Genomic DNA, 23,115 nt, shown 5'->3' with positions numbered 1-23,115 from the left:
CACACAGAATAACATTGGGATCTGTTTACATTGCGAGTGCTGTGGTAGAAATGGTAATAGATGTATTTCTTTAAAAAAATTTCTCCACTATTATCAGTAACTGCCATCTCTCAATTAATTGCCACAATGATACTTTCAACAAATAAAACACCTCAAATAATATTATATTATTTTCCTGTGGAACTGAAAAAAAACTTGATTCACCTAATGTCCAATGTGTTGCATTACCAAATTATATTGGATTAATTTATGATGATCCATTTGTACATTTATTAATCTAAATTAGTAAATTGTCACAATATCCGAATATATATTTTTTATGTATTTATTTTGGACACAAAAAAACAAAAATACTCGTCATTTGGACAATTTAAATAAGAAAAACAGCATGACCAATACAATATGTTCATTTGTAAAAAAACAACAACATAAAAAACTAAAATAAATATTAAAAGAAAATGAAAAAAAAAAAAAAAAAAGTGTGTCCGAAAACGAGCAGGAAGAAGCAAAGCTTATAATATCCTGCCTCAATACTCAGATGTAATAATCTAAATCTTGATCCACAATACATAATCACCTGAATTATAAAAATGTAGACAACCCTCGCCACATCGCGCTTCAAATATTGCAAAATCCCCACACAGCAGATTTAAAAAACTGTTCTTCTACAATGTGGGTCATAAACTAAGCTTTATCAAACATACAAATGGCTAAATGAACTAAAAAAGTCAATACTGCCATAGTATTGGCCACTAGAGGAAACTAAACCAATGAGTATCGTGGGCACTGATTGGCTCAGCATTACTATATTGTGAGAAAAAAAAAATGACTAAAGGGTGTTATTTCATGTCTCAAGGGCTCTCATAATGTTCTAGCCAATTATATTTAATTATTCTTCCTTGCGGAAATTCATTTATCACGGTCATGTCTGGAACCAATTTACAGCGATAAACAATGGTTGATTGTATCCAGTATATCAGATAGATATGAATGTAAGAATAATATATTTACATCTGCAAATACTCACAATAATAAACCAACTCATAACAGTATCTACTGTAATTTCTATAAATGCATGACACCTTTTAAGTTATTTTACAAACCCCGTTTCCATGAGTTGGGAAATTGTGTTTGATGTAAATATAAACGGAATACAATGATTTGCAAATCCTTTTCAACCCATATTCAATTGAATGCACTAAAAAGACAAGATATTTGATGTTCAAACTCATAAACTTTATTTTTTTTTGCAAATAATTTAGAATTTCATGGCTGCAACACGTGCCAAAGTAGTTGGGAAAGGACATGTTCACCTCTGTGTTACATCACCTTTTCTTTTAAAAACACTCAATAAACGTTTGGGAACTGAGGAAACTAACTGTTGAAGCTTTGAAAGTGGAATTATTTCCCATTCTTTTTATGTAGAGCTTCAGTCGTTCAACAGTCCGCAGTCTCCGCTGTCGTATTTTATGCAATGCGCCACACATTTTCGATGGTAGACAGGTCTGGACTGCAGGCGGGCCAGGAAAGTACCCGCACTGTTTTTTTACGAAGCCACGCTGTTTGTAACACATGCTGAATGTGGCTTGGCATTGTCTTGCGGAAATAAGCAGGGGCATCCATGAAAAAGACAGCGCTTAGATGGCAGCAAATTTTGTTCCAAAACCTGTATGAACCTTTCAGCATTAATGGTGCCTTCACAGATGTGTAAGTTACCCATGCCTTGGGCACTAATGCACCCCCATACCATCACAAATGCTGGCTTTTGAACTTTGCGTCGATAACAGTCTGGATGGTTTGCTTCCCCTTTGGTCCGGATGACACTATGTTGAATATTTCCAAAAACAATTTGAAATGTGGACTCGTCAGCCCACAGAACACTTTCCCACTTTGCATCAATCCATCTTAGATGACCTCGGGCCCCGAGAAGCCGGTGGCGTTTCTGGATGTTGTTTATAAATGGCTTTCGCTTTGCATAGTAGAGCTTTAACTTGCACTTACAGATGTAGCGAAAAACTTGGTTTTCTGAAGTGTTCCTGAGCCCATGTGGTGATATACTTTAGAGATTGCTGTCGGTTTTTGATACAGTGCCGTCTGAGGAATCGAAGGTCACGGTCATTCAATGTTGGTTTCCGGTGGAGTGATTTCACCAGATTCTCTGAACCTTTTGATTATATTATGGACCGTAGATGTAGAAATCAAAAAAATTCTTGCAATTGCACTTTGAGAAATATCGTTCTTAAACTGTTTGACTATTTGCTCACACAGTTGTGGACAAAGGGGTGTACCTCACCCCATCCTTTCTTGTGAAAGACTGAGCATTTTTTGGGAAGCTGTTTTTATACCCAATCATGGCACCCACCTGTTCCCAATTAGCCTGCACACCTGTGGGATGTTCCAAATAAGTGTTTGATGAGCATTCCTCAACTTTATCAGTATTTATTGCCACCTTTCCCAACTTCTTTGTCACGTGTTGCTGGCATCGCTTTGCATAGTAGAGCTTTAACTTGCACTTACAGAAGTAGCGAAAAACTTGGTTTTCTGAAGTGTTCCTGAGCCCATATGGTGATATACTTTAGAGATTGATGTCGGTTTCTGATACAGTGCCGTCTGAGGGATCGAAAGTCACGGTCATTCAATATTGGTTTCCGGTCATGCCGCTTACGTGGAGTGATTTCACCAGATTCTCTGAACCTTTTGATTATATTATGGACCGTAGATGTAGAAATCAAAAAATTTCTTGCAATTGCACTTTGAGAAATATCGTTCTTAAACTGTTTGACTATTTGCTCACACAGTTGTGGACAAAGGGGTGTACCTCACCCCATCCTTTCTTGTGAAAGACTGAGCATTTTTTGGGAAGCTGTTTTTATACCCAATCCTGGCACCCACCTGTTCCCAATTAGCCTGCACACCTGTGGGATGTTCCAAATAAGTGTTTGATGAGCATTCCTCAACTTTATCAGTATTTATTGCCACCTTTCCCAACTTCTTTGTCACGTGTTGCTGGCATCGCTTTGCATAGTAGAGCTTTAACTTGCACTTACAGAAGTAGCGAAAAACTTGGTTTTCTGAAGTGTTCCTGAGCCCATATGGTGATATACTTTAGAGATTGATGTCGGTTTTTGATACAGTGCCGTCTGAGGGATCGAAAGTCACGGTCATTCAATATTGGTTTCCGGTCATGCCGCTTACGTGGAGTGATTTCACCAGATTCTCTGAACCTTTTGATGATATTATGGACCGTAGATGTAGAAATCAAAAAATGTATTGCATTTGCACTTTGAGAAATATTGTTCTTAAACTGTTTGACTATTTGCTCACGTAGCTGTGGACAAAGGGGTGTACCTCACCCCATCCTTTCTTGTGAAAGACTGAGCATTTTTTGGGAAGCTGTTTTTATACCCAATCATGGCACCCACCTGTTCCCAATTAGCCTGCACACCTGTGGGATATTCCAAATAAGTGTTTGATGAGCATTCCTCAACTTTATCAGTATTTATTGCCACCTTTCCCAACTTCTTTGTCACGTGTTGCTGGCATCAAATTCTAAAGTTAATGATTATTTGCAAAAAAAATGTTTATCAGTTTGAACATTAAATATGTTGTCTTTGTAGCATATTCAACTGAATATGGGTTGAAAATTATTTGCAAATCATTGTATTTACATCTAACACAATTTCCCAACTCATTTGGAAACGGGGTTTGTATGTTTCTTCCTCTTTGTTGCACTTATCAAATACACTTTATTTTGTATTTATTTTTAAATTGAATGATGCAATTGCTTTGTTATTTAACTACATGATTTATTTTGGGGGAAATGGTAGTGATATCAAATCAATACACCTACTGTATATACAGTATGGCATTACATGAAGATAATGTTTACATGTATAATATTGTTCTATATGCATTTGTACAAATAAAGGCGTTTCAAATAACTATTTCTGATAAAAACCTGTTCCTTTCTACAGCTGAGTAAATAAACGACTCCCGCTGCTAGTTATTGTCTGTCACAAAAACAGTCAACAGACTATTTAAGATACCGTAGTGGTTTGTACTCGCAAAAAAGGCATTAAAAAGTGATATGCTGTAAAATATCATAATTGTGATTTACATTGTTCTGGCTGGCTTTTGACGGTCCATGGCTCTGGATAAGATCGTACCTCATATCCTGTAATGGCGATGAGGTGCATTGAGTCATTAACAGCCTTAAGAATACCCAAGATGGACGTCAGAGCCTCCTGCAAGTCGTTGGCCCCCTCACAGCCTTTACTGTATTTAAGCATTTCCTGCAGAGAGCAATACAAAAAAAACTTCACACTTGAGCACAAACCTTGATGAACAGATCCTGGACATGTTACCTTCAGGAGCAGTTGGTATTTGGTGATTCTTTGTACAGGCTTCAGCAGATATGAATCCAAGCCCAGTTTATGCTCTAGCTTTTTCTGACACTCCTGGAAAATAAAAAAAAATAAGGACAAAAGAACAAGCTGATAAAGGCGAACGTGCTGAAGAAGTACCTGGAAGAAGGCGGCGTCAGAGCACTGCCTCCAGAGACTTTCGGAGCGGGGCTTGTTGTGGCAGTACTTCTCGTAGATCTGCAGGTCTGTCATCTGAGTGAGAAAAGATAAATTGTGTCTAAGAAACATTTACAATCAACAAATTTGACTGGTGGAACATGATCATTTACTAACCCTGTCCAAGAAACATCTCCCAACCAATTCTGGACAGTCGGCGTACAACTCCAACTCCCTCAAAAACGTCCTGAAAAACCATAGAAAAAAAAAAAGATTCTAGATGTTCTAAAAATTCTAAAGGTTTTGCAGTACAAATAAATAAAAAAAATAACGTTTGTTACATTTCTGAGTACAATGAAACCTCAAGAGTCTGCCATCATGCGAGACTTGAGCCCAGTATCTGAAGCATTAACTTTTTAAGTGCAGCTTGTTTGTCTTTATCATGTTGAGTAAAGCCACCACACAACAGTTGGCAATAACGATGACCTTTGAAATGGAAATTCTACTTATTGCGCTGATGTCTAGGCAGTACAGTACAATATGGTTAAAACAACCTAAAAAGTCAACATCAAAACTCAAAGAAGCAGATCATAGTGTACTTATTAGTGTACACATATCTTAACTACCATTACATATCTTAACTACCATTAATACACTCATTCACTTTTGTCACAACATCATCATCAAGTTTTTTGTTTCAAGATCAACTTCTTCTTACGCTTGTATGACCTTCACATTCACTAGACCTATGAGGACTTTAATATACATTTAAAAATGTCCTTGTGGTCTAGACTAGTAAATCTCAAACTGCGTTACATGTACCTCTACTGGTACGTGAGTTTCATCTAGTGGTACACCAAAGAATCACTTCATTAAAGTACAGAGTTTTATTTTCTTATATTAATGTTAGAGTTGCCAAAAATATTAAATATACTTGTTATATAAAACCTCTGTCGAGGTCACCACCTTATCGCAGGGCCAGCACAGATAGACAGACAAACATTAACACTTACATTCACATACTAGGGCCAATTTAGTGATGCCAATCAACCTAATTCATCTTATTAATCAACATATACTGATTGCTTAGTAGCAGCAATGTGTGTCATTTGGTAGCCAACCAACAAAATTTTGATTAGGGCGACTAAAAGCCTAGATCAGGGGTGTCCAAACTACGGCTCACAGGTCATGTGCGGCCTGCAGTCTTGTTACATTTTTTAATATTAATGTCAATATAAATACATTTCTTCTTACTGTCAACGTAACCAATGACAGCCAAAGACCATGTTTGTTACATTGCTACCTTAAAATCATAGTGTCTATTTATATATAGCTATCCAAACAACATGGTGCAATTAAATAAAACACCACATCTGTCATGATCTGAGAGTCTGGATTATGTTTTTTATTTTCAATCTAAGACTTCTTCGGTTCCTGTTTTTTGTGCACCCTTGTTGGTTTTGGTTACCATGGTTACTTATTATTTCCACCTGCTTCTGATTAGTTTTCACCCGCTCATCTACTGCCTGAGCACTAATCAGAGGCATTATTTAAACCTGCCTAGCCCTCCAGTGAGTGCTGGAGTTTTGTTTCCTGTGTGCTGTGGACTGCCTTTTTTTGGAAAAGCGGTACGCGCATCGACACAGGGTTTTGCTCTATGAGCTCGACGTATGCGCCGATGCATCGGTGTTGCCAGACTCCTACCGACTCCTGTCCCTGTTTGCTGTTTCCTGGTTTCTGCTTTGTGTTTTCCTTTCCTTATTTTTTGAACATTAAAAACATGTTTTCATTTTCCAAGCCTGTCATTTCTGCATCTTGGGGTTTGTCCCCTACACCACCACTTCCTGACAGAATACTCCAACCAAATACGAACCCCGCAGAGATTTCTATGGCGGAAAGGCTTAAAGGGATGCAGGCAACGATGGCCGAATGGAGGAGATGTTTTGACTCCTTTCAAGCTCCCTCCCACCCATCGCTGTCGTCTGTGGCCCTCTTTGGGGACGTCTTGGATCCGTCCCTGAAGGGGGAGGGGAGGGGTGGGGGTGGGGGGTGGTTGGGCGCTATAGCCGGGAACTCTTCTAGTGGGGTGACTCAGCTGCACCCACCCAGGTAGCAACCTCCGGCCCATCCACTACCACCAGTCTTTCGGCCTGCCAAGCTGCAACCCCCAGCTAGGCCACCTGCACCAAGTCCAAGTCCAAAGCTAGCACAAAGTCGAAGGGTAGCACCAAGTCTAAGTGAAGCACCAAGTCCACGGCTCGCACCACGCCAAGCTCCAGTGCCGCCACCACGCCAAGCTCCAATGCCGCCAGTCGCAGCCGCACCACGCCAAGCTTCGCCAGTTTCAGCCGCTCCACGCCAAGCTTCGCCAGTCTCAGCCGCACAACGCCAAACTTCGCTGCCTGCAGCTTCCACGTCTGCCACGAGGACGACGCACCCACCTCCTCGTCGACCACGGATGTGGCCGATCCCTGGATGTCCGCCACGCCAAGTGCGCCCACCTCAGCAGCCACGGATGTGGCCGTTCCCGGGTTGCCCGCCTCGTCAGGTGCAGCGGCATTCTCCACGTCGCCGCCACCTGACTCTCCCTCGCTGGTTGCGGAGACACTTGGTCTGGCGATCCACCGCCAAGTACCCCTCCCGCCCTCCCATGACTCTCTATCTTGTTGTTTTTGGTTTTGGACATCTGGGATCTGTCCTTAAGGCGGGGGTTCTGTCATGATCTGTGGTCTGGATTAGGTTTTTTTTTTTCAATTTAAGACTTCTTCGGTTCCTGTTTGTTGTGCACTCTTGTTTGTTTTGGTTACCATGGTTACTTATTATTTCCTCCTGCTTCTGATTAGTGTTCACCCGCTCAACTTCTGCCTGAGCACTAATCAGAGGCATTATTTAAACCTGCCTTGCCCTCCAGTGAGTGCTGGAGTATTGTTTCCTGTGTGCTGTGGACTGCCTTTTTTTTGTAACATGAAAGCTGTTCCCTGGATCCCGATTCATGTTCCTGTTGTGATTCCCTTGCCTTATTTTTTGAACATTAAAACCATGTCTTCATTTTCCAAGCCTGTTATCTCTGCATCATGGGGTCCGTCACCTACACCACCCCTTCCTGACATCAAGTTTACATACATGTGCCAAACAATCTCACTGTCCACTAAACTATGTGGATATAAAAAAAGCACCATAACCAATTCAAAAATCACATCCCTATAAATCCACTACAAAGCATGATGGGTAATAAGCAAAACCTTCTCTCGCCACACTTTCCCGTTTGGCTCGTTTGATCGGTGTTTGTTATTTCTGATGGATTACAAAACATTAAGGAGCCCTTCAGGAAAAGTAAACAAGGTAATAGTCGAAAATTCACATACTCTTAATATTTAATGTTTTATTGTTTCTACTTTATATTGCGGTGTCGTCACAGTCTGATGGGAGGGTTGTTAAAAACAATTCAAAGTTATGTTTTGTTGTTCAGTCTGTTAGCTATAGCTTGTTTACTGCTTTAGAAAACTGAAGTGTCTGTGATCTTATCGTATTTATGTACAAATAATTGTATTTACGTTATGATTCTCACTCTGCTGCTTAGCAAGAAAATACTTTGTATATTTGCATGTGTGTGCGTGCGTGCGGCGGTGTGTTTGTGCGTATAAGCATCCGCACGGGTCCAAATGACAGCGTATTGGCGATTTCGATTTCTTCTCAAAATTGGGTTTTACCGCAGGTTGTACTGTCTTTTTAAATGTTTGGCAAACTTCCCTCTGTAATTTGGTATTAATTTAATATGCAGATTTAAATTATTGGGATTGCCAATCTTGCGAGAAAACAGCTGTGTAAACTTCATCACATATTTGCCAACCTTGAGACTTCCGATTTCGGGAGGTTGGGGCGTTGTATATTTATAGCCAATTCACCAACTCGAGTATTTCATATATATATACATATATATACATACATACATACATACATATATATATATATATATATATACTTAACTTTCAGTGAATTATAGCTATATATATGGATTTTATTACATATATAAATAAAGTAAATAGTTGAATTTCAGACGGCACCTATCGAATACACAGTAATAAAAACACAGTTGTTCTACTAACTGTACTGTGCTTGCTGGTTACTAAAAAAAAACAACAACACTTACCTTTCACTATTTGAGTAACGTCACTCCCGAGTTTCCAGAAGATGGCGCCAGTATGTGCTTTGCCCTACCGTCTCTCGCTGTCAGCTCTGTTCGTTTTTGTGTTGTTTGAGTCTATTTTTGTCTCTGTCAGCTCACTGCTTGAGTATGACCGCCAAACACTGTTGGATCTTTGCACCTTTCCCACTGATATGATCAACTTCGACGTTGGTTTTTTGATGTCCCAGTCATCTTTTTCATCCGGCCGGATTCTTGCCTTCCTTTCCCGCCTCCTCTCCCCCGCAACCTGCGGGCTGTGTGTCAGGCCCCACCTGGATTAGCTGCGCCCTTGACGTGCTAGCCCCCGCCAGGTTTGGTCTTGCGAACGCAAGATCTTTGACAAACAAAACATTTATCCTGAAGGATTTCTTCACTTCCCGTGGACTTGACTTCCTCTGTGTGACGGAAATATGGCTGAGAGCCGGTGAGTCCGCCCCTCTTAATGAACTTCTGCCTCCGGAGTGTTCCTACTTTAATTCTGCGCGGTCGTCCAGTCGAAAAGGAGGAGGATTAGCAGTCATTTTTAAAAATGACTTTAAATGCCGTCAGATTCGCCTGCACTCCTCCCTTTCAAGCTTCGAACTGAGCATGTTTGAGCTGGAGGGGGCTTGGCCTCCAGCTCCAGCTGAATTTCGGGAGAAAATTTCTTCCGGGAGGTTTTCGGGAGGGGCGCTGAATTTCGGGAGTCTCCCGGAAAATCCGGGAGGGTTGGCAAGTATGCTTCATCAGCACACACGCACACTCCCACAGTTCAGCACACTGATGTGGAATAAATATTAAACAGGTTTTATCTGAAAAAAATCGATAAGTTACTCTAACTTTCTTTATACAGCACTGATGGTAGTCTAGTAATATAGATATTTAAGACTTTTACATTACACTAAACTCAGATGGATGGATGGACAAATTATAAATAGGTGGATAGATAGGCTACAAACCAATTTTTTTATCCCAATGTGGCCCTTGATTCTAAAAGTTTGGGCACCCAAAGCTTAGATGATTCACACATGAGAATAGATTTACCCAGGGACAGGCTAATGCTTTCTATTAATGTATTTCAAAATTTAAGACACCAGTGAAACCCTCACGTCTTAAAACAAACATTATGTGATTAAGTGAGGCTTGTCCAAGGTTGCCATGGCAATAAAATACATGCGTGTATCCTGTTTTCGCAGCCATCATTAATTGCTATTCATTTTGAGTGAAACAAAATAGTATTAGAGGGTGTTCATTCACCTCTTGTGGAAGTGGTAGATTTCAGGCATGTTGCCAAACAGAACTTCCTTTTTGTTCTGTAACGAAGCAGGGATGAGGTGCGCCATTGCTAGGTTATCCATCTCGGAGGCGTAACCCTGCAATAAACATAACTCTGTAATACCAATGGCACACACAGAAATAAAACCAGCCTTCATAAGGGATTTAAGTAAACACCTGTAACACACACAGCAGCTCCTCAACGTAAGCTCTCTCAGTTTCCAGCAGCTCGTTCATGACGTGCCTGAAAGAGAAATAATTTCTCAATCCATCTGTTGAGGATTTCCCGGATGATGTCTCACCTCCTCAGCACAGCCAAGTTCTCGTCCTCTTCCGACAGAGAACCGTGTCTGCAGTTACCGTGTCCGTTCTGTAGCTGCTCATCCCCCTAAAGGACAGAAAACAAGATGAATTAACCGATATGGAGCAAATGCTTGTCAATACAAATCAAATCACGTCTACTTACTTTCTCAGAACTTCCAGTGTTTCCCCCGGAGGCATTCCGATCCAGTTTACCTCTATGCGCTGCAGCCGAAGATGAGTCATGTAGAATATGATAACATGATTATGTCATACATACATCCACCTGCCACCTTATTAGGCACACTTCCATAATACATTAATGGGATTCTATTATCTTTGTGCCACATGGTGGTACTACTGTTGTTCTCAGTCAAACACAAGAAGAGAGCAAGACAACTCGCAGGCATATCATTGTGGTTTGTGAAACCCTTTGAGGCACTTGTGATTCAGGGCTATACAAATAAATTGAGATTGCTTGATTTGTTGGTATAGAAACAGTAGCATTAGAGATAAAAAAAATAAGACTTAGGCACAGTGGCAAAAAACACAACACACTACATATGACTGCAATTAATGACACTCAAAGTTCAATATAGGGCGGTGCTACATAACGATATCATGCATTGGCCTTTTTACCACCAGTCAATCGCATTGTTTTTCACCAAATTATCGTGTAAAAACAAAATTACACAAAAAATCTTTATCAAAGTCTCCAAAAAGAATTAAATAATAAAAAAAAATTTGCACAAAATATTGACTCAGTGATGTTCAAACGCCCGCTCCATTCTGTGACGTGGAAGCACAATCCACCATTCACATCACGTAACATAAGGACAAGATCCACCAAGCAGGTTTAGGGCAGCTGAGCTACACGCATAACTTTTTCGAAAAGAAAAGGGGAAAAAAATAAGGATTTCTACATAACGCAATCTTGGAAATAACTCGATCGGTATTTTATGGACTCCAACGGCCGTGTTACATCAAATGTTGAGTGATTTGACACACCAGGTTTTGAACATTTTGACCCTGTTACATGGTTAAATAAGCACCTATGCATGAGGTATTGCTTTAATGGTCAGTTGCTAGTTAGCTTACATTTTCCATTAATGTATGTTGCCTCTTGTTGCCAACTCCACTTGCATTGGGACCAGTCAGATCGAGCAAATCTGGCAGACTTTACTTTAACTATTGTGAGAAAAGACATCCGAGTTTCTTCACTGTGTCGTAAAGGTGTACCTAATAAAAGTATCAATGTGCTCATACGATCAGGTGTGCAGTGGGCTCAACCAGTGTTAATACACCCTAATACACTATAATACATTCTCATAATAGTCTATAACAGAGGTTCTTAAATTTTTTTTACATCGTGGCCCACTCAAATATTAACACTGAATTTAGCCCTAGTGTGTGAATGTGAGTGTGAATGCTGTATGTCTATCTGTGATGGCCCTGCGATGAGATGGCGACTTATATAGGGTGTACCCCGCCTTCCGCCCAAATGCAGCTGACATAGGCTACAGCACACCCGCGACCCTGAACAGGACAAGTGGTAGAAAATGGATGGATGGATAGAGATCGTAGTTTTGATTTTAATTACATTCAATAATTATAGCTAACCTACTTAGACCTTATCAAATTATATAAAAGCATGTGTAAATCACAAAGATTATTATTTATTTAACATATAACCCTTAGGCTTAGATCAGGCTGATTAAATATCAACCAAACAAACTGCATAAGAAGGGACTCATAGATAACTGACAAAAAATAAATGCATATACAATCATGTTTTGCTAAACTAAATTATTAATACATGTTTCCTAACAAAATTGTAAATAAAATTCATGAGCATAAAAAAAAAAAATACAGCTTCCCCACTTCAATCATAATTTTTGCGCTGAAGAAACTTCTCTATGACGTTAGCTCCAGACTTATTTTGTTTGTTTGAGATTGTCATTACTGCCCCGGCCCTATTGTGAGGAAACACTGGTCTATACTCAATGGGTTTCTCTTATTAGGACTGACCTGGTGAGCTGAGGGGAGATTTGATGAAAGCTTCAGGTCGTGGGGCTACTGGCTGCACTGGTCTGGTCTGCTTGGCTGCCAACTTATTCAGGCTGACCCTCCTCTTGTCGAACATTTCTTGCATTGACGCCTGCTTCTGGAAGACCTTCTCCACTTGGTCCTGTTTAACATCGATGATTTTGAATGTCAGGACATTGCAGGAGGTGGGTGTCCCATTTAGCTGGGGGTCTTACCTTGAGCTGCTGGTTGAGCACTTCCTCATAATCTCTCCAGATGTTACAAGGATCCGACAATCGTTCTTGGTCTGCTTCGGCCAAAAAACCCTCGAGCTCCTGCAGGGCTAACTCTGCCCCCTCGTGTGATTGACACTTGTCCACGGGCTGAGACGCCAGAAGGTAAATACCGTCGTCGCACCATTTTGAAGCCTGTAGATGACAGCAAGATAAAGCATGAGAAAAGTGTGTAAGTGTGTTGGGTTGTGTAGATCCTAACCCTCTCTAAACAGCCATGCAACTCTCGGGCTTTGAGTAGCTGCTCCTTCTTGGCCTTCAAGTCAGCACTCAGGACCTGTCCTACCGCTCGGAGCTCGCTACTTTTGGGCAGAATAGAATCCTGAGCATAGTGAGCCTTCTCGATGAGGTCGTCACCTTCTTGCGCCAAAGCCAGAGCTCTGTCCAGGACCTCCTGTGGGCCACAATCACACAATTTATTATTGTTTGCTTAAAAAGAGCACATAATGGAACCATAAACTAATGTTCAAAATACATCAAAAAGTAGAATCATGCAAAAACAGTCCATTTTATTTTATTTTTGCAAATGGCTTCACCTCCAATTAAATCCAATGGCGTATTAGTAACTACTGTCAATTAATGCCTCGGTACAAACTTACTACCAGCGTGTGGTCTAAAAAAGCAAATAACCCATATCTCTAATTAGTGCCGGGTCAGTGCGTGTTAAACTTGCCGTACTATTGTTTACAATAACTTTATCAGCCCTATAAATGCTGTGTCAGCAATTTACTTCTTACCGCTATTACAACCTTGGCTCTTTTGCTGCTGTGCTGCACAATATACCTGGTAATAAATTACCATATTGCAGGCATGTGATTACCCTCTGATAAAAAAGGAGGAAAACTGACCAAAAAAAAGACGAAAATTTCTATCGGTGCAAAGTGGTGCCACCCAAGCCCTGTAAGAACATTTTCAAAATCAAGATTACATTTCCTGCAATTTGGTGCATTCCTACACTATATTTTACCTTTAGATTTATTGTTATCTACCAACCTCTTTTGGCTGTCTTTTTGGTACATGTCCTTCCGGTACATGTCCTATGTAATGTACCACACATTTTGTAGATGTTTAGGAGATAATTTACTAACATTATCATCATTGAAAATGTAATGTAAAATTAAAACATTTATAACATGCATACAAAGAACTTAGAAAACATTTCCCATTCAACAACTATCCTGTAGCCACGCCCCCTTAGGGAATATAACTTCCAATGTTGGGACATTGGAAGTTAAAAATATACATTCTCGCTGGCTACTAATAAAGACTCTAGAACTACAACTGAAACGGTGTTCGGATTGTAATATTCCAAATAAAGCCATCAATGCTGTGGTTTAGAGAGCAAACGAAGTGAAAAAAAAAAGCTAGCTAGCTGGTTAGCAAACAAGCAAGCTTGTTTTGGTGCTCCTGGTTTTCTTCCGTCCTGCAAATCAGTGCGGCGTTTAGGCAACAAGAACAGTGCGTACTTGGGGCTGAGGTGAACGTTTAACAAATTTAGTTTAGATCGTATTTCTATTGAGATTTTATAAAAAAAACATGGAAGCGATATTTTGACGTGAAAAAGAATGCTTACATGTCACAAGAGAGCTACATTTTCCATTCTACCATTCCACTCTATTTTTTAATACAAGTGAAAACATCCATTAATTTATACACATTCTACCGCTTGTCCCTTTCGGAGTCGCAGGGGGTGCTGGAGCCTATCCCAGCTGAATCTTGGTGGAAGGCAGCGTACACCCTGGACATGAACTTGTTATTTATAGTATCAGCCAATCAGCAAATATTAACCTCTGCCCAGCATACATTGGGATGAGGAATGCTTCACTTACACTGACTGTCTCCTCATAGGTGGTGAGCTCGCTTAAGATATGGTCGGAGTGGACGGGGCTGATGCCCACCTCTGAGAAGGTGGACACTTTCTCCAACACCTGATCCAGCAGAACTCTAACCTGGAGGCACAAACATAACACATTTAAGACAAGGAACAGAGACGTCAGCGTGAGTGCATCCGATCCACTCACTTCCTTGTAGTTGTCCTCAAAGTGACGCAGCTGGAGACATTGCTCCAGTTTTGACCGGTGCTTCCCCCAGAATTCGTCAAAAGCTATTTCGGTCTCGTCCACCTGAGAGAGCAATCTGATTGAGGACAGGAAATGATGGTTAAAAACGGATGTGAGCGCAAGAGATGCTGACTGGTTGTTTTGTGAGTCTGGTGCCGATCCAGACCACGTACCTCTGCACTGTTGCCAGGTTCTCCAGTTCGTCTTGGTTCATGTTGTGGTCGGGGTTCTGCATCACAGGTTCGTTAATGCTCTCCAGCAGCCTCCTGCCATGCCTCAGAGACACCAGCAGATCATCCTGCACAAAGACCCGACTGTATTCTCCACAAAAGTCTATTTGTGTGACAAATAAAAGCATTGTGTGTGCATGTGTGTTGTACCTTCATCTTGTCTCGCTTGTTGCCGTGTGCACTGAGCAGGATGGTGGTGGCCTGGGTCTCATTGGGGAGTTCTGTTTCTGCCAGCTCAGCACCAAAAGACTGCAGGGCCTGGGCCGTCTTCTTCACCATCAACGCAAATCCTTCGATGGCCTGCAATCACCATAAACAAATAGATGAATGTTAAACATTGATAACATGCTGTTAGAATACAATGTATGAGATCCCTGCCTTTACTGCTATCTTTTGACCACATAGTGATACTACATAAGAGCTTCATATACACAGTAACATAACAGAAAAAAATACAGAAATACATTTAAAATACTTAAAGGCCTACTGAAATGAGATTTTCTTATTTAAACGGGGATAGCAGGTCCATTCTGTGTCATACTTGATCATTTCGCGATATTGCCATATTTTTGCTGAAAGGATTTAGTGTGGGGGCTCCTCACATATTCACATTGTTTTTAATGGGAGCCTCCAACAAAAAGTGCTATTCGGACAGAGAAAACGACAATTTCCCCATTAATTTGAGCGAGGATGAACGATTTGTGTTTGACGATATTGATAGCGACGGACTAAAAAAAAAAAATTATAAAAAAAATATAAAATTGCATTGGGACGGATTACGATGTTTTTAGAGACATTTACAAGGATATTTCTGGGAAATCCCTTATCTTTCTATTGTGTTGCTAGTGTTTTAGTGAATTAAATAGTACCTGATAGTCGGAGGTGTACATCCACGAGTGTCTTGAAGCCAATGTCTCAGGGGAGTCGACGGCAGCTTTATGGACGGCACAAGCTCAGCTTTTCTCCGGTAAGAAGCGACTTTTTACCACAATTTTCTCACCGAAACCTGCCGGTTGACATTCCGTCGTGATTCATGTTTGCTTGACCGCGCTCTGATCCATATTAAAGTTTCACCTTCAGGAATTTTAAACAAGGAATCACCGTGTGTTTGTGTGGCTAAAGGCTAAAGCTTCCCAACTCCATCTTTCTACTGTGACTTCTCCAATATTAATTGAACAAATTGCAAAAGATTCAGCAACACACAACTCCAAAATACTGTGTAATTATGCGGTTAAAGCAGACGACTTTAGCTGTGTGTGTGTGCAGTGCTCATATTTTTGTAAAACCTGTGACGTCTTGCGTACACGTCATTACACAATGTTTTCAAGACGAAACTCCCAGGAAATTTAAAATTGTAATTTAGTAAACTAAAAAGGCCGTATTGGCATGTGTTGCAATGTTAATATTTCATCATTGATACATAAACTATCAGACTGCGTGGTGGGTAGTAGTGGGTTTCATTAGGCCTTTAACTAATTCTCACTTCAGCCAATATTACCGTAAATAAGTAAAAATCAGTTCAAGTTAGTATATACATACCGTGCGGTGAGAGATCCACTTCTCGTGACAGTACACCTGCGTCCCACCAAGTTCATGGGTCAGCTGTGTGTGGTCGATGTACGAGTGAAGCTCACTTACTGAGCTCAGCATGATCACCTGGAGGACACACATATAGTACATTCTCCGGAAGACCTTTGCAAAAACAAACTGGGTCACTTAAGGCGACGGAAACACATGTAGACGTACTGGCACTTTCATCTTGAACTCATCTTTGTTGAACTTGAAGAGGATGTCGGAGAGCGTGCGCTGGAACAGGGTGGTGGGCCTCAGGACCAGAACCAGCTGGAGGTTTCCAGGGAATGAGCCCTAAGATGACACCAACAACAATGTTATAAGAGGAGAATCACTATAAGCGCTGTCTCAAATTCTGCTTGGATAAATATGATAACGCCCAGTTTCTAGTTGGACAGGTTACTCAGCAGAGTCTTTTAAGGCCAATTGTTTTCTCTGAAGCGCAGACCTTTGCCAAGATTGAACGATCAACAAATTAAACAAAAAAATGTATCAAATTGTCTCACCACATGCTCCATTTCTGCAATGAGCTACAAGGTTTCTGACGAGAACGAGGCAGTAGATGGTGTAACAAACATTTTGTGTCATAAAAACCCAAAATGAGTACAAGCCACACTTAAGGCACAGTCTCAATATAATTGAGTATATTATGTATATAATTGGTTAATATTAATTATAATTAATACTATGTATATAATGTATACAAACACACACACACACACACTTGAGAACTAAAATGATACATTACATTTTAAATCCATATAAAAAAATCTGCATTTTCACCCTGATTTGCACCAAAATTTATAGGTTCTAGTTGTGTAGTTTTCGCATAATCCTGCAAACAAAAAAGTATGACAAGATGGCCTTTGTATTGATTATTAACACCACCATGTCTCACTTCAGACCAAAGGAGGACAGAGAGCTCCTCTTCACCAGCCGTGCAGGAGAGATAAAGCTGATTTAATTTAAACCGAACAACCATCCTCCATCAGTGTCTCCAGAGAGCAGCTCTGGCAGCAAATAATCACATCCCATTCATTTCACTTCATTTTTTTGTTCTCTCCGCAGTAGAACGTGACTGATTTAACGAAAAACTGGGAAGAAAGCAATAAATGACTGGGGATTTTAAAATTTTCTATCCAAATAAAGGAGCTGTTTCCTGTTCCGGATCAGCAAAAAGAAACAATAGCTGGAAGGGGAGATGGAAGATGCAGATTGCTGAGGATGATGTCACTTTCTGATATCATCTTGTTTCACATGCACTATTATTCATTCAGTATACCGAGAGAGAGAGAGAGAGAGAGAGAGAGAAAGAAAGAAAGAGAGAAAGGTGGGAAACAACATTTATTTCAATTGTAATACAGTGGAACAGTGGAGCCTCTATGTTTATTCCCCAAATGTAAATGGCAAAATCTGTTTCAGGGTCAAATTGTCAACAGAATACAAACAAAATACAATACAAAATTGATGTGCTTGGTTGTATGAGATACTCCAGTCTTTAGGTGAAGTAACTCAACCTAACCTAGCATATGTTGTTACTAGGTTTTGGTGAAACGTTGATTTTAAATATGAACAATTCGGAGGTCAACCCAGCAACCTGGAATGATGTTCAACCTTGTAGGTTTTGGCGTACAGTACTAGGATTTATGTAAATACCGTTAGCGCAACCAGTGGTTTCTCATACATTCAAGCAAAATAATTACCAATATAAAATAATCAGCAACAATTGAAACATTAAGCAAAACAATATAATGGAAGAGGAAAGATATATGTTGATACTAAGGATGAACGATATTAGAATTTCATATCAGGATTATTGTGACCAAAATGATCGTGGTTATCATTATTATCGCGTTATTACGGAATGTGCTCAGAAAGTACTTATGCACAAATTGTAATCTATGGTTATTTTAAATAACTAACATTCGGTAAAAACACTTTTGTGTCATATTTCTCCAAGTATATATTGTGATATATATCAATGTTCACAATTGAATATATTGCTCATACAGCTCATACATGTGTTTATATAAGTTAAGATTGTGGTATGTTGTTTCTTAACGGGGAAATGCTTTAATCTTCGTGTCAAAGTGCAGTTATAAATCACAATTTTTCTAAATTTTAATTTAAAAGGGTATTACTAACCGTTGCGGGTTTTACCTTGGTTATCATTAATAATACTGTTTATTGTTACATCCCTAGTTGATACAAATAACATATTTGTCTTTAAATATATGTATACACATTTTTTGTCTGCATACATGGGAAACACAAACTGCTCAATTTAATTGTCATATTTTTCCTCTACGCTTGAACCCTTTTGTGATTGCATCACACAAAAACTAAAACTAAAACATGCTTGTGGATGCTGAATGAGATAAAAACCATGGAAACATATGTGTTCCTTTCCAGCTATGGAGATGGTACAAATGGCGCAATAATCAGCACAATTATGAGGTACATTAATGGAGATTGCACCCCAAGGGATACCTTTATCTGACTGTGTATAGGTAAGAGTCTCTCACTTAGTGGGGGTTTCAAACATTCCCAAAACAAAACGAGTACTCACCGCGATCCGAAGCAGGGTGCCTTTGACGGCCGCCCATCGGTCCTGCCGGCGATCGATGACAAGAATGAAGCCCACGTCCGTTGATGGCAAACTGGTTAACAAACAATAGAAAACAAACCCTTTACAAAAAACATTTCCTACAAAAAAGGAGCTAGGAAAGGCAAAACCATTTGTGAGTCAAGTGATAAAGCTACATTGTGTCATTTGTTGAGTCGCTCCTTATCTTCTCAAGCAGGGGTACACCTCCTGGTGACTTGGCCCCGATCCTCCCCTCCCTGCGCCCACCCTCCACAATGGGTGCCCACTTTGATGGGAAATTAATTCACTCCACTGGCCCAAACTCAGCTGACTATCCTTATGGCCTCATCAGCAAAAATCCTCCTTGCATGCATTTGGGGAACAGCCGTCCTCAAGCGGGGCAACAAAATAAAAAACTCAAGTCATCATCCACAAAAGGTACAGTAGACCCCACTATGTAAACACTTCATGTGCTCAGCCTCAGTCCCGCCTACTTTCCCCCTCTCCTGCATCTGCCAGCTGTCCAATGAGTGATGGAGGCTGCTGGGGATGTGAGCCAATCGCAAGGTTGCTGCAATGTGATGAGCAGTTCCTTCAACGAGACTGATGCTGGGGGGAGGGGTGGTTGCAGACGTTGCCCCCCCATAAACCCGGTGTATACAGTCACAATGGTCTTTTAGTCATAGACCAAAATATTGGAAATACTGCTAAGTATGATGGACTGCTGAAAAATAACAACTTTGTGTAGATCTCCTTAGGCCAGATTCATGATGAACCTCGGTGAATCACGGTGCTAAAGGTCACGGCATACATATGTCAGAATCAAGCCCCCCGAGGAGGACAACCTGAAGCCTCTTGTATAATCGCAACATCTTGAGACTAATCACATGCTCTTTGAAACGGGACACGATGAATAATGTCAGTTAGCTTTCGGGCTTGTTGTAGTTTAATCGGCATTTAAATCAGCTACAGTCTCTCTGAAGCAGAAAGAGGACATATTGTCTCATTTGTGTCTGCAGCAGCAAGTCTGTCTGGTAACATGGAGGTGGCAAACCTGGGTACACTGGTCAGGTAGGTGAGCACGTTATGAAACTCTCTGTCCGTGATCTCGCCAAAAGCTGGGAATTCCGGGAACACGATGATGGGGCTGCCGTTGTCTCCCCTGCCTCCTGCAATACATAAAAGATGTACATGAAAAAAAATGTTATCCTGTTGCTGTTCTTTTTGGTCATTGCTACTTCAACATGTGCAAAATGCATCTTTTAACAGAAACATGTGTCCATAAACACCTGAGGAGAAAATAAATAATCTATCAGCTCCCACACATTTGCATGACACCTTTGTAAAATAAACAAAAAAAAGGTAGGCTTCGCTGCATATCTTAAAAGAAAGCTTTCAGCTTTGCCAACCATATCCAACAACTAGCTACAGCTTTTTGGTTTTACAGTACGATTGATCATTTAATGACGTTTATCTGCAGCAGATAGGCTAACCTAGCATTGTGTTGCTGTTAACATGTGAGTGTAATGTTAGCACTGTAGCTAAGATAGCTCTGGTAGTGTTGCTATCATTTGTGTCCTCCTGTCTCAATCCATATTGTCATGCTGTTGTATGTGATTTACGATATGTATTATCTATTACGTGCAGACTCACATTGTATATTTTAAAAATGGATCAAGTAGTTTACACGATAGCGGTTCTTGGAGCCACACACGTGAATAAACACAGCTTATTCGCTGTATGGCTACAGACACACACAATGGTGCGTTCCCAGTAGGAAATAAAATTCCACCATAAAGGCTATATTTTGGACAGTATACTTTTAATACATACAAATGTAGGCTTATTCAAAATTGTCATGTGGTAACTGAGTTAAAGTGCTTAAAAGCTCTAGGCAGAAACAATCTTAAATATCACACTATAATTTTTTTAGGCCACTTATTCACATCAGCATTCTAAACTGCTTTTCAATAAGACCGTAATTGCAAATTCATTAAAACTCGGAATTGATTTGAAACATGTACAGAAATATTCATTATTTTAGATTCATCACTCTTTCCTAACATGTTTGATATAAAACGTTTAAAAAACACAAAAACACAACAATATACGTTGCTGTGTTCAAACATGACTGCACGGACAATCACACCTTTTTTCACACACTATCTCCCTCCTTGTGTTTAACAGCTGCTCTATCAGCACATGTGCCCCGAATATCAATCCCGTCTGCTTTTTTTTCTTCTCTCGTCGCTATGGCAACAGCAAGTGCGCGGTCATGCTTTTAATAATGTCCGCTCAGGGGTGGGGGTGGGGGGCTATGTGAAGGAAAACACTTGCAGGTAGAGGAATGTTTAAATTTATGATTAAAAAACTAAACAAATGAAGGCAAGCATGCACGAAAAAAATCATATACATCTCTAAGAAACTGATTTGGTCCAAAAAAGAGAAGATGAGACTGTGTCGTTTGCTTTGTCAAGAAAGAGATGAGGAAGTAGTGGCGTCATTTTAATCATAACCGGCCTGAACAAAAAGAGGCCAAGGGACTACGCAAATGTGAAATAATGTTGACGCATGTGTCTGACTGGAAAACTGCTGCCATCACTGATTTGCGAAAGAGAAAATTGTGTTTAAAAATGCACCTGCCAGAACACCAGCAAAAACATCTTGATTTGACCTTTAACTTCAGCTAGCTCAAGTATTTACATCAAATATCATTCAAAAATGCTCTTCTGATTCTTGGGGTGATGATTACAATTAAATTTGAATTTAAATTCAAATCGATTCTCGCAATATACTATTTAGTGTATGAATATTATATTAATCTCCTCAAAACAGATAACAGGTTTCAAAAAGTTCATCTGGCTGCTGAAGTATGACGTGCACGCGCAGTGAGTCAGCACACAGTTGGCATAAAAATGTTGTTTTAAAATAAATTTGGACATGGATTCATTTCTACCGGCATACCTACTATGAAAATATATACGGTATATATTAGGGATGTCACGGTATGAACATTTCTTATCACGGTTATTGCGACCAAAATTATTGGTAAGGTTATCATTATTATCGTGGTATTTTTAAATGTGCTCAAAATTTTCTAAAAGTACTTTAAAAATCTTTTACCAAGGTTTATCTTAAAAAACACAACACATTCGAAATTATTTCCTTTGTACGAGAAACATTATTGTAGACAAAAACACTGTTTCTGGGACCTCAAGTAGAAATTGAATGTGCAGACTCTCTTCCTGGGAAACTTATCAAGGAGCTCTTTGTATTATTAGGTCCATCAGTGCTAAATATTATAAACTTATCACTTTCCTCGGGCGCTGTTCCCCTAGCATTCAAAAAAGCGGTTATTCATCCTCTCCTTAAAAGACCTAACCTCGATCCTGACCTCATGGTAAACTACCGACCGGTGTCTCACCTTCCCTTTATTTCAAAAATCCTCGAAAAAATTGTTGCGGAGGAGTTAAATGAACACTTAGCGTCTAACAATATATGTGAAACCTTTCAATCCGGTTTCAGGGCAAATCACTCTACGGAGACAGCCCTCGCAAAAATGACTAATGATCTATTGCTAACGATGGATTCTGATGCGTCATCTATGTTGCTGCTCCTCACTCATAGCGCTGCTTTCGATACCGTCGATCATAATATTTTATTAGAACGTATCAAAACACGAATTGGTATGTCAGACTTAGCCCTGTCTTGGTTTAACTCTTATCTTACTGATAGGATGCAGTGCGTCTCCCATAACAATGTTACCTCGGACTACGTTAAGGTAACGTGTGGAGTTCCCCTGGGTTCGGTCCTTGGCCCTGCACTCTTCAGCATCTACATGCTGCCGCTAGGTGACATCATACGCAAATACGGTGTTAGCATTCACTGTTATGCAATGGATGTCCGCTAACTTTTTGCAACTCAACGCCAAAAAAACGGAAATGCTGATTATCGGTCCTGCTAGACACCGACCTCTATTTAATGATACAACTCTAACATTTGACAACCAAACAATTAAACAAGGCGACACGGTAAAGAATCTGGGTGTTATCTTCGACCCAACTCTCTCCTTTGAGTCACACATTAAA

General features: G+C 40.2%; 1 protein-coding gene across 10 annotated transcripts in view; it reads right to left on the bottom strand.

Moving 5' to 3' along the window:
* Window positions 1–23,115, bottom strand: part of LOC133538060 (guanine nucleotide exchange factor DBS-like) — a 62,287-nt gene that overhangs the window by 11,215 nt on the left and 27,957 nt on the right. For 8 of the 10 annotated variants that reach the window (XR_009802924.1, XM_061879336.1, XM_061879334.1 and 5 more), the window contains 18 exons: window positions 20,082–20,196; window positions 19,010–19,100; window positions 16,615–16,734; window positions 16,408–16,524; window positions 15,019–15,168; window positions 14,812–14,936; window positions 14,600–14,714; window positions 14,408–14,527; window positions 12,781–12,972; window positions 12,522–12,713; window positions 12,289–12,448; window positions 10,427–10,485; window positions 10,263–10,348; window positions 10,138–10,204; window positions 9,943–10,058; window positions 4,698–4,767; window positions 4,365–4,616; window positions 4,167–4,292 (listed from right to left, as the gene is read on the bottom strand). Coding sequence is in view for 9 of the 10 variants with exons in the window: in XM_061879336.1 (XP_061735320.1) it covers window positions 4,167–4,292; window positions 4,365–4,616; window positions 4,698–4,767; window positions 9,943–10,058; window positions 10,138–10,204; window positions 10,263–10,348; window positions 10,427–10,485; window positions 12,289–12,448; window positions 12,522–12,713; window positions 12,781–12,972; window positions 14,408–14,527; window positions 14,600–14,714; window positions 14,812–14,936; window positions 15,019–15,168; window positions 16,408–16,524; window positions 16,615–16,734; window positions 19,010–19,100; window positions 20,082–20,196 (2,273 nt within the window). In the remaining variant the exon portion in view is untranslated. The remainder of the gene's footprint in view (window positions 1–4,166; window positions 4,293–4,364; window positions 4,617–4,697; window positions 4,768–9,942; window positions 10,059–10,137; window positions 10,205–10,262; window positions 10,349–10,426; window positions 10,486–12,288; window positions 12,449–12,521; window positions 12,714–12,780; window positions 12,973–14,407; window positions 14,528–14,599; window positions 14,715–14,811; window positions 14,937–15,018; window positions 15,169–16,407; window positions 16,525–16,614; window positions 16,735–19,009; window positions 19,101–20,081; window positions 20,197–23,115) is intronic. The other 2 variants (XM_061879338.1, XM_061879331.1) reach the window with 1 other exon arrangement.

The sequence above is a fragment of the Nerophis ophidion genome, linkage group LG19 (assembly GCF_033978795.1).
Source record: "Nerophis ophidion isolate RoL-2023_Sa linkage group LG19, RoL_Noph_v1.0, whole genome shotgun sequence".
NCBI classification, from domain to species: Eukaryota; Metazoa; Chordata; class Actinopteri; order Syngnathiformes; family Syngnathidae; genus Nerophis; species Nerophis ophidion.
The sequence above is the reverse complement of the archived record's forward strand: the minus strand, read 5'-3'. Positions and strand labels throughout refer to the sequence as shown.